Source organism: Orycteropus afer, unplaced genomic scaffold (genome assembly GCF_000298275.1).
Source record: "Orycteropus afer afer isolate SDZICR_OR568_19922 unplaced genomic scaffold, OryAfe1.0 scaffold00381, whole genome shotgun sequence".
Classification (NCBI taxonomy): domain Eukaryota; kingdom Metazoa; phylum Chordata; class Mammalia; order Tubulidentata; family Orycteropodidae; genus Orycteropus; species Orycteropus afer.
The window spans coordinates 1,170,411-1,182,516 of record NW_006921968.1 but is presented as its reverse complement, the minus strand read 5'-3'; the positions used below and the strand labels follow the sequence as shown (position 1 = coordinate 1,182,516).

General features: G+C 51.9%; 1 protein-coding gene across 1 annotated transcript in view; it reads right to left on the bottom strand.

The window, feature by feature from the left end:
- Positions 1-3,892: 3,892 nt before the first annotated feature.
- ADAMTS16 (ADAM metallopeptidase with thrombospondin type 1 motif 16) overlaps positions 3,893-12,106 on the bottom strand; it is a 361,524-nt gene continuing 353,310 nt past the window's right edge. The window contains 2 exon segments of the mRNA XM_007953260.1: positions 3,893-4,008; positions 4,964-5,111. Of these exon segments, the coding sequence (XP_007951451.1) occupies positions 3,893-4,008; positions 4,964-5,111 (264 nt within the window).

Genomic DNA, 12,106 nt, shown 5'->3' with positions numbered 1-12,106 from the left:
ATGGGTAGGTTGTGATCTAGGTACAGGGGGCGAGTCCAGGCATGATGCCTGTTGTGGAACTCCCAGAACCACAGGGAAATAAGAAATGCACATGGGCAAGGCCATCCAGCATGTGATCGCATGAAGACACATGAGAAGAGACGGGACATCATGGGCTGGCTTGGGATGGATGAAGAGGATTTCATTTGGGGCGGAGCTCTGAGATGATGGGAGATGGTTGGAGCAAAGGCACAGAGGTTGGAATGGGCTAGAAGCTGACCAATCCAACAGGGAAAGAGGTCTTATAGGGAGAGGAATAAAAATAGATTGGGCCCTCAACGAGGGGGTGCTAGAGCAGGGGAGAGGCTCACTATTGCCATTGAGCCCCTCTAATTAGGGGTCCAAATGCAACCTCATCTCTTACTAGCTCTGTGGTGTGGGATAGAGCTGTAGGCTACTCCTCATCACTTGGACCCATGATGGTGCCTCCTCATGGGTTTCACTCATGAAGCGCTCATCTCAAGGCTTGACATGTCAAACATGCAAAATGCATGCTAAAACAAATGTAGCCCACCTCATCCTGATGCTGAAATGTTGACAAGAGGGAGCAGTCAAAGGCTTTGGCCAGTCAAAGTAAGACTTCACCTCCTTGTGGGGGGTGGGCCTTCTGTGTGTCCGTCAGAGGGCAGACCAGAGGGGGAGAGATGCCCACTGGAGACAAGCTGGCCCCAGCTGAGAAAGGCTGACCATGTGTTGGCTGATGAGTCCCCCAGCCTGGAAACACTTGGCTCTGGGCAGCCCCTGCCAATGCACTGCCAGCCTTTTCCTCCTGCCCACACAGAGCCCAGGTCAGACCACGGGGCCTCATTCTGCTATTTTCCTGCCAGTTGCTTCTCTTCTTCACACTCTTTACCCATTTTGAATGCCCAGGCTGAAGGCTGTCCCACTATTCTCCCTGAGAGAGGGGAATCTCTCTCCTCTGCAGGTCTTCCTGGTGTGGTCTGTCTTGCACTCTACCAATTTGTCCTCATTTTCTCTCAGAGGATGCAATGTCCTGAAGGTGGAGATCATATCTTGGCCTCTTTTGCATCTTTCACCCACATACCAGTAGGTGTGCAATCAAGGTTATTGAAAACCTCTTTTGAGGAGGCATTTGGAGAGTTGCCCCATTCCTCTGTGGAGCTCCAGGCAGCTCTGGGCTTTGGAATAAGCTGCACTGAGTCTGTGGGCCTCCTAGATCAGCCCTCCCTTCTGATTTCTGGTCTGAGAGATGCTACATAAGTTTGTTTCCTGGCTCAATTCCTCCCTGTGGACTGGGGTTAGGTTATCTCCTCACAGGTTGGGTCCGTGCAGTAGATGAGGAAAAGTAAGACTTGCTGTGCCGTGATCACAGCCGTGATCGTTTACAAGACCCATATAATTTTTGAGGGAGAGCTCTGGTGGTGTAGTGCTCAGACATTTGACTGCTAGCCAGAAGGCTGGGGGTTCAAACCCACCAGCCACTCCTCAGAAGGAAGGTTGGGAAATCTACTTCCGTAGTGATACTGCCTTGGAAGCCCAAGGAGGAGTCGATATGAGTTGGGTCTGACTCCAATGCAGAGAGTTTTGTTTTTCAATATGATTTTGAAGGTGAGCGTGGCTACCTGTCAGCTGCTGACATTCTGGGGTGCTGTCCATCTCAGTCACAACAGTGGCTTTTCTTGAGTCCAGTTAGGGCTGCTTCAACCCATCTGGAGGAGTGGACCTCTCGGGGCCTGGGGTCACCTCCTTTTAATGAATGTGGTTTCCTCCCCATGCAGGGAAGCTGCACCTACACTGTGAAGCTGCAGCTGTGTAAGCCCAGCTCTGAGGCTGCATGGACTGTGGTCCCCCAACTGCCATGGTCTCACCCTCTATGTCATCCCAGGCCCCCACTCCCTCACAAACTCCTACCCCACTGTTAAAGGTTGCATTGTGTCTCCCCGAAAGCTATGCCAAAGCCCTAACCCATGTACCTGGGGATGTGACATAGTTTGGAAAGAGGGTTTCTCTTGCAGATGTTATCAAGTTAAGTGAGTGAAATCATACTGCAATAGGGTGTGTCTCATCCCTCGGAATGGCATCTTATAAAAGGGAGAACAGGCAGGGGGACAAGAGTCACACCTGGGGGAAGATGCCATGTGAGGATCCGTCTTCAAGGCAAGGAATGCCAAGAGACAACAGGGGCTACAAACGCTGGAAGAAGTAAGGCCATGTCTTCCCTCTGAGCCCACAGAGAGAGCATGGCCCTGCTGACACCCTGAATTTGGACTTCTGTCCTCCAGAACCATGACACCCTAAGTTTATGTGCTAATATGCCACCCATTGGTGGAATTTTATTTTGACAGCCCCAAGACACAAGACACCCACTGAGCCCCATGCCAGGCAGCCCCTCACTCATTCTGAGGTGCCTTCTCTTCAGACTGACTCTAGACTTTTCTATTACATCCCAGAGCAACTTCTCTCCTCTTGGAGACCAGTTACTCCAGTTCTTTGTGCCTGTCCTGGGATCTCAGAAGTGAACCCAGTGAAGAATCACGAAGCTGCTCAGGATCACGCTGTACAATATAAAATTTATTATAAAACTTCAGCAAATATAAATATTCGGGTGCCCTTTCAGCAGAGTGACACCATGGGAAAGGAGGGTGGAAGGCAGCACCAGTACTGACAGGGACGTGCTGGAGACAAGCCGTACCTCTTCTTCCTCATATATCATCCGCCTGCTTTCTGAACAGGCATCACAGAGACTGCCCAGGGCCCACAGCACACACAGCAAACGCAAGGCTCGGAGGCACCCGGCTGACTTCCACCATGGTAGCACCAAGCATCTTCACCAGGACAGCAGGGCTTTGGCAGAACCTGTCATTCTCTCTGGGTCCAACCTATAATTCTGATCAGTCATTTAGAAAAGAAAAGGCATTAAGAAGTGGGCCGAAATAAGAGCACTCCCTTGAAATAACTGAGGAAGAGAAAAGTTAACATGAGAATCTCTGCTCTGACAACACATAAGTCCAGAGGTGCAAGGCCCTTGGGGAAGGGGTCCTGATTCCAGCCGCCTCAGCAAAGCCCCAAACCAGAGTACAGACTCCCACTTCTGTCCCAGCAGGCACCCTAGATGTGATGGCCCAGCTCTCGTCAGGAGGTAGAAGCATCTACCGATGAGAGGCCATGGACTCTCCTGGGGACAGAGCCCTGGGCTCCCCTGCCCGCTGCCATCCCCCACCCGGCAGGTGTGATTGACAACTGGAAGGAGCTCCGAGGAGGGCATGGAGGCTGGGATGGAGGTGGCAGATACTTATTCCTCATTTCCTGTTCCTTCCTCTTTTAAAAAGCACCACCCAGGCTAGGGTTATGATGCTCAGCTCCCCCTGGCTTTTCAACACGACTTGTCTGAGATGCAGATATTGGTGTGCACTGCTGCCCCCGCCCTGCAGAAGGCGCACCCTCTTGCCCAGCCTTCCAGCGGGTCGGCCTGGTTGGGATCCACGTTTCAGCAGAACAGGAGCACAGATGTTCTTTTTTTGTGTGTGTTATGTGTGAGTAGAAACAGTGCATGTATCCGGACTCACAATCATGTAACACATGCACACATGTACTCACACATACACACACTCATATGTGTGCACATATACACCCATACATGCTCACAGGCACACAGGCAGGCAGGCACACACATGTACACACACGCACACGCACAATTGCTCTTGTGTGCGCATACATGTGTACGTGTGTGCACGCACGCATACAATCACGCACACATGCACATGTGCACACACAGTCCGTGTCAGACAGCCTGACTTTGTTCTCTTCAGGCTTCTCTCTTCCTGGGACTCAGTCCAGTGGACGTGCTCCGCTTACCTGGTGCTGAGAACAGCTCTCCAGGCCGGGCTTCCGCTCACAGGTTGGACTTGGAGCAGGAGCGGCAGCACTGAGAACCATAGAAGTGGTGGCCGCACACCCCATGCTGAGGCACCAGGGGGCACCAGCTGAAGTAGTCTTTGCAGAAGGTGTCTGAAAGGAACACAGTGGGTTAGGTGGGCCGCCTGAGCAGTGGCCTGCGCAGTCGGTGAGGGCCACTCTGCCAAAGAAAAGCTTGCTTGTCACTGCGTTGAAATTGCTATGAGAAGCCTGCTCCTCGGGTCTGATGGGGGTCTGGGGAACACACTATTTTCAAAAGGCCCTTCTTGGAAGTTTCCTGCAAAACTGGCATTTTCTTCTTTATTTTGCTAAATGCATACATTTAGCCACTAGTCCACCCAAGACAGCAGATGCTGTTGACTGGGTTTCAATAGTTTAATAATCAAGTTTAGCCAAACCCCGTTTTTTCCAGACAAGCCCCAGCAGACAGGCCCTCCATCTCTGCAGACAGCAGAGGCAGCTGAGGGCCTGCACCCGCGGGGGCCCAGAATCAGGTTGGCTTTGGCCTGACTTTGGGACACAGGTGTCTGTATCGGAGCCTGCCCTCCTTACACAGGGTGAGGAGCAGAAGACGCGGCTCACCCTTGCCTGCTCCTGGAGGCATCCCACAATCATCTCTTCTCTGACACCCACGTCATTTCTGGAGAACTGTGGGGGCCATCAAAGAGCCCTGGTGGTGCAACAGTTAAGTGCTCGGCTAACCAAAAGCTTGGCAGCTCCGTGGGAGATACTCCCTGGTGATTGGCTTCCAGAAAGATCACACACACAGGGTAGGAGTCCCTATGGGGCCGGACTACTTCATCTCACCGGGCTGTTAGGAGTCAACTCAACTCAACGGCACCTAACATGAACAACAGCAGGGGCAAGGTGACAAACGTAGAGGCGGAGGTGAAATGGGGGCGAAGGTGTAGTGGATGGCCACTCGGCCGCCAGGGGCTCAGTGACTCTCAGGCCCCTTCGGAGCTGCTCCGGAAGCCAGTGCACCCACTCCAGAAGCCGGCATCCCTAATCTAGAAGGCCAGGTCAGGGCCCGGCTCAGGGTACTCACCTTTCTTCTCCAGGAGGGGACAGAAGTGAGTGTTGCAGGCCAGGGAGGCCGAGGGCTTCTGGTGGGCGCTGCAGCCACCGGCCAACTGGCCCCCTGCCCGGCACTGCACTGTCCGGGTCTGCACCCCACCCCCGCAGCTGGCCGTGCACTGTGGAGGAAACACAGAAGACTGTCACCTGTGGAGGCTAGATGGAGCCACACAGGCAGGTGCGGTTATGCACAGCCGTGACCAGGATCCAGGTCATGCCTGTCTCACTTCCCTGCACACGTGCACCTGCCTCGCCCTGGGCGAGGCCCCCATCATGTTGGGCCATTCGAAAAGGCCCTGCAAATACACTATCACCATTCCCACTGTTCATGTGGGGAAATAGCCAGGACTGGCCAGGATTTGAACCCCAGGAGTCTGATGTTGGAGTCTCTACTGTTTGTGAGATTGGGCTGTTTGTGGCAGAGGAAAAAAGTATTAATTTTACTTAGCACAATGAATTTAAAAATGTACACAGATTGGCATAAGCAAAAGTCAAATCTGACTCATAGTGACACCTCCTTGGGTTTCCGAGACGGTATCTCTATGCAAGTAGATTACTCAGTCTTCCTTCCGTGGAGTGGCTGGTGGGTTTGAACCACCAGCCTTCTGGTTAGCAGTCAAATAAATGCCTTAGGCACTATGCCACCAGAGATCCCATGGACTGGCATAGTCTCTCCAGGTTACAGGCAATGCTGGAAAAGGATATTTTTCCCCCCCCCAAAGAAAATTTACACAAAAGTTATCCTTCTGATTAAAAAAACAAAGCAAGAACAAAGAAAACTCCATGTTTGGGTTTGTCCTTAAAATATTTCAGAGCAGCAGGACTGATGTTAACACACTGGGCCCCGGAGCAAAGCTCCTTGTGTATACATGCTGGGTCCTTCCCCAAGTCTCAAACCAGCCCTCATCATTGCTGGGAGGTGCGTGCTGGGTGGGGTAACCTGCTCCTATGCTCTCTAATCCCCCCTTGAAGTGCCCTACACCGGCCAGCACTGGTCCCTTTCTTCTTCGTGGAGCTGGATTCCCCTTCTGAGCAGCAGCGCCGGGAGCAGGGGAGAAGGCCTTCAGATTCCAGATGCAGGGACGACCAGCTGCGGCCACGGGCCCTCCTTCACCTCCCAGACCTCAGCTGTCCCTCTGCAATGGCCGCCGAGGCTTCAGGCTAGTGCTGAGGTTTGGGAACAATGCGTCCCCATCCTTAATGGACCCACTGGCACCAGGAAAGGACTTGCCACGTGGTAGCATTGTATGGGCACTTCAGAGGACCCAAGACTAAAAACTGAACCAACAGCAGAGCCTCAGACACGCAAAGAGGAAATTTCTAGAAGGAACCCTGGAGGGCCCCACGTCAAAGCTTTGCGGCAGCTCATTTCTTAGGATGCGGCAGCTCATTTCTTAGGACAAGTTTTCCATTAACTGGCTTAAATCAGGGGAAGGGCCTTAAGTTTCCATCCACCCCACTTCCCTATTCCTTTCCTAGGTGGCATTCAGGGAGGGGAGGGATGATACCAAAATCGGGAGCATATCTAAGAAAACCAGGACTGTCCTCTGGGCCTAATGATCACCACACTCTGAGTCTGGCATGAAGAAAACAGGGCTTCACATGGAATCCCATTCACCAAGTTGTGGGCTCAATCGTGTCTCCAAGAATATGTGGTCAAGCCCTCACCGTGGTATGTGTCAATGTGACCCTGTTTGGAGACAGGGTTTTTGAAGATGCAATCAGTTAACATGAGTTTACACTAAAGTGCAAAGGGCCTTTGATCCAATATGACTGGTGTCATTATAGAAAGAGAAGAGATGCAGACAGTCAGCTGGACACAGAAGAAGGATGTCATGTGAAGCCAGGCAGAGCTTGGAGCTTGCTGACAGAAGCCAGGAACGTGTGGGACTATCAGAAGCTGGAAGAGACAAGGCAGGATCCTCGCTGGAGCCTTCAGAGGGAGTGTGGTCCATTGACCCCCTGAATCTGCTTTCAGGACAGTGCAAAACAAAGATGTGTTCTCTGAAGCCCTCAGTTTGTGCCCTCACAGTTTTAGGGCAGCTCCAGAAAAGACATACAGCAAGCAACCTTTTCTGATATTCCAGGCTCGGAGAGCTCAGAGAAGAAAGTCTGACAGGGACATCACAAAACTAAGTCTCCTCCAGATCCCACAAATCACTGCCTCTGGGTGTGTGGGGGCAGCTGCCCCAGCTCCTGGGCTCATGTGGTAAGGCCTACTGAAGGCACCATTTTTCACGTGGAGACCCAGAGACTGGGCAGCAAGAACACCACGAGAGCCAGAGAGGGCAGGGTGTGAGCCCTGGGAGAGCATCTTCCATCACCAGGCTGGGCGCACGCCACGGACTAGCCCAGATCTGCTGAGGGGAAGAACCAGGTGAGAGACACGGCGGGAGCTGGGGGTGTGCGACGACGTGAAGCCAAACCACAGCAATGAACACACCGGAAGAGAACTACACACAGTCTAGACTGAAGTGCACACACTGTTCTCAGAGAAGTCTACGGCTCAAAAATGCCAGGAATGCGGGCAGTGGATGCTGCACCTGCAGGGAGACTGGCCAGGTCACATTCTGGATGTCTGTGCGTGTCATCAGACTAAACGCTTGGAAACCCAAGGATGACGCTTTGTGAGACGGGTGTCAGGCATGACTCGTGTTGCTCCCCCAAGCCTGCAAGATGTGCACGGGACCCCTGTTCCATCAGCTCATGGCAGCAGGTCCCGGGGTAGTTCCCACGGTCCCCTCAGACTGCATCAAGCACACATGGAACCTCACCAGTGACTTTCAATCCTAGTGTCAGGCTCTCCAGAGAAACGAGACAGGAACACTAAGATATGCACAGTCTGTTAGTGTCTAGGAAGTTGTGTGCATGTGAGAGTGTGTAAGTGAGTATGCCTGTGAGTGTAAGAGTGTGAATGTGTATGTGTGAGAGTGTGCGAGATATATACAGTCGGTCACTGTCTGAGCATTTGTGTGTGTCTAATAGTATGTGAAAAGGTGTGTGTGTGATACACAGTCTGTCTAAGCATTTGTGTATGAATGTGTAAGTGTGTGTGTGAGATATATACAGTCCGTTAGTGTTTAGGCATTCGTGTGTGTGTGTATGTGAGTATGGATGTGACTGTGTACCTGTGAGAGTGTGTAGAGTGTGAATGTATGAGTATGTATGAGAGTGTGTGAGATATATAGTCTCAGTGTCTAAGCATTTGTGTGTGTGAGTGTGAGGTGTGTGTGTGACTGGGTGAGGGTATGTGAATGAGTGTGTGTGTATGTGAGTGTATTTGCATGAGTGTGTGAGTGTGAGTGTGTGTGTAAGTGTGTGGGATATACCCAGTCTGTTAGTGTCTAGGTATTTGTGTGTTTGTATGTGAGTATGTATGTGACAGTGTGTGTGAGAGTGTGAGTGAATGTGAGGTGTGTGTGTGTGTGCATGGCTGTGGGTGAGGGTATGTGAATGTGAGAGTAAGAGTGTGTGTGTGTATGTGAGTGCATTTGCATGAGTGAGTGTGAGTATGTGTCTGTGTGTGTGTGTATGTTAGTGTATGTGTGAGTGAGTGCATGTGTTGTGATGAGTTGCCTTCATATGGCCTTTCTAACCATGGTCTTGTAACTCTCATATCATGATTGGCTGTTGTTGTTATGTGCCGTCAAGTCGTCTGCGACTCATAGTGACCTCTCCTTGGGTTTCCCAGGCAGTATCACTGAGGAAGTAGATTGCCCAGTCTTCCTTCTGAGGAGTGGCTGGTGGGTTTGAATCACCAACCTTCTGGTTAGCAGTCAAGTGCCTTAGGCACTTCACCACCAGAGCTCCCCATGATTGGCTAGGACTGTGCAAATTGAGTGACTTGTGGTCTGTCCAAGGGATTGGTCATTATTCCACGGTCCTGGCAGGAAGGCCAGACCTTGAAATTGACAAGGAGTTTCCTTACAGCAGGGTCAATTCCACAGAGGTTCCAGAGGCCCTCACTGTTCAGGAACTAGAGTTGGGAGCCAAGGACCTGGATTCCCTGCACTGAGAACTTCTAGACCCAGAAGAGAGGGCTGTAACAATGGAGACGCTGAGACGTGGCGGCAGGAACCAGGAGGAGGGAGTGAGAGAGCTGGACGCCTTCGGACAGGAGGCTTCTGGAGAAGCTGGAGGAGGAGGAACACGTGCCTGTGCAGGGCAGAGGCCTGACTGCGCCCCGTGCAGGGGTGGTGGGGCTCCTCCCTCCCTGAGCGGCAGGGGCCCGAGGAGTGTGGTGGGAGCCAGCAGCAGAGGCTCAGAGAGGCTGTGTGTGTCTTCCCACCAGTGAGGCAAGGCCCAGTGGGCCCAGCAGGGGAACAGACGCCCCGGGAGCCGTGCGGGCCCCTGAGCAACTTGGGGTAGCCAAGGCAGTGGTGACATGACACAGCGTCTGACCTGATCCCCAGGGACAAGCGGGCAGATTCCCAATAAGCAACGTAAGCACGGGCAACTTGTGCTTACTTGCTAATCTGTAGTGTGCAGTTCCACGTATGCTGATACGGTTGAAAATGTATGCAACTATTCACTACACATTAGAAAGTGAGCACGAGTAAGACCATGCTTACTTTGCTTACTGGGTCCCTCATCTCTGTCAGGGACTGTAAATGTGAACAGAGGCTTTGATTCTATACGAAGGGGCTATGGAGTTGGGAGAGAGACAGACGCCAGCCACACCCAGGAGCAGAATCTTGCATATGTGAAAAGATGTGAAGTTATTCAGTAAGATTAATAAATGAGCACAAGTAAATCTGTGCTTACTGTGCTAATTGGGTGGTCTGACCCTGGCTGGGCATGGCGACTGAAAAGGGGTGAATGTCCCCTTTGGGAGTCTGTCCTTCTTGTTTGCTGTCTGCTTTCTACCCAGAGCCCCAGCCTTCACTTTGTCCACATTGTAAGGGTCTTGTATGTTGGCTCCATCACCGATGAGAGTTGCCCCAGGAATGGTCCCCGCCCAGGCGTACTGCCTCATTCCTAGCCACCTAGAGGCTGCCTGGGCATCTGAGGCCCAGCGGACAGACAGGCCATGCACACCGTGTATGTGAGTGTGTGTGAGTCTGTGTGTGTATGAGCGTGTGGGTGTGTATGGAACCAAACCACTCCTCTGTGACAGAGCTGTAGTTTCCAGGACTTCCTGTGCACGTCTTAGGGAAGAACTCCAGGAATGAGCCAGACCCCCTCTGTCTAGCACAACGGCACGCCGGTTTCTGCCATGCTGAGCCAGATGGTCTGACAGGTGTTTGCTTTGAAGCCATGCCCAGACCAAACCAGCGTGTGAACCACCTGCTGCCAAGTGCCAATGGCCCAAATGATTAAAGCCCGCCTACACAGAGGATCCCCATGAAACCTCACGACAAGCACAGCCACTTCTGTCCATAGAAACCCTGTGCAGTGGGTAACAGAAAGGCCAGGCTAAACCGTTCCAAGAAAAAAACCCGTTCAGGACCACGTCCTGGCCATTCGTCTCTCCTGACAACTTCCCAGAGTCCTGAGGGCAGGTCGTGGGTGCAGGTGTCTATGGCAAGCATCATCTTAGAGTGATTACCCCTGTGTATTACAGACACAGGCCATAATAAAGCGTCCTTGATCAAAATGACTTATCCAGCAAGTGTTTGAATAATTCAGATTGGTGAAAGCTAGTCAAAATGGATTTTCGGTTTTGGTCAGATGCAAAGACTGGTCTAAATTCAATACAATGAAAGTGAGTTTTCTCTTCCTAACTTTGCCTGAAGTCTCTGAAAGGAGCCGGATGCCAGTGAGGAGAAAGCCATTTCAGTTCCAGGAGCTGGTCTCCTCACCGATGCAGGGCAAACTCTGGGGCACCAGGGTCCCGGCCAGGCGGCCTGTGCACTGGCCACACTTCTCAAGGGCCAGAGTAACCAATGGTATTTACTCAGGAAAAAAATTAAAGGCAGTTAATGCTGGACAATGAACAAGGAAGACTGAAGAAGAGTTGATGCTTTTGAGTTGGGGTGTTGGTGAAGTATACCGAAAGTCCCATGGGCTGCTAAAAGAACAAACCAACCTGTCCTGGAAGAAGTGCAGCTGGAATGCTCCTTGGAAACGAGAATGACCAGACTTCATCTCATCTACTTTGGTCATGTTGTCAGAAGGGACCATTCCCCGGAGAAGGATCTCATGCTTGGTAAAGTGGAGGGTCAACGAAAAAAGGGAAGGGCCTCCATGCGATGGACTGACACGGTAGCTGTGACGATGGGCTCAGGTATAGCAGGGATTGTGAGACTGGCTCAGGATGGGGCAGAGTTTCACTCTGTTGTGCCTGGGGTCACTATGAGTCGGAGCTGACTGACAGCACTGACCAACAGCAACAACCTGGGAAAGCAGTCCCCGTGGGGAGGTGCAAAGGGTTTCACACACCCAGCAGCTCCCTGAAATGTGGAGGTCCTGGTCCACGCAGAGCACCTTGGGAGAAAGACCTGGTGCTCTCCTGCTGGGCAACCAGCCTTTGGGCTGCAGTGAGTCAGAGCCCCCTCGGCGCTGACCGTTGGCAGCTGTCTGGGGAAGCTCGGGGCTTTAGATATTTTGTTCCATGTTAAACAGGAAGTGCCTGCAAAGAACATAAGTCAAATACCCTCAACCGCAATAACTTAAATCATTCATATTTCAAGAACTTTTCTAAATGAAAAAGCTGTATCCGGTTTGACGATAACAGGCACCCAAAGGGAGCTCAAACATTGACAGAGCGTCAGGTAAAGTTAGGGATCAGTTCTTCTTCTGCAGAGAGTGAGGGGCCGTTTGGGTGGTGCAAACTGTCTGCGCTTGACTATTACCCTAAAGGTTGGCGGTTCGAATCCTCCCAGTGGTGCCATGGAAGAAAGGCCTGACCATATGCTTCTGTAAATAGCACAGCAAAGAAAATACTCTTGAGTCGGTTCCAGTTCATGGGGTTCTCCGTGAACTGGAATTGACTCAATAGCAATGGGGTGTTTGTTTCCTTCTGGAAGCTCATGTTGCTGTTATGTGCTGTCGAGTCGGACCCGACTCATAGCGCCCCCTCCTTGGGTTTCCGAGGCAGAATCAATACAGAAGTAGATTGCCCAACCTTCCTTCCGAGGAGTGGCTGGTGGGTTTGAACCGCCAGCCTTCTGGT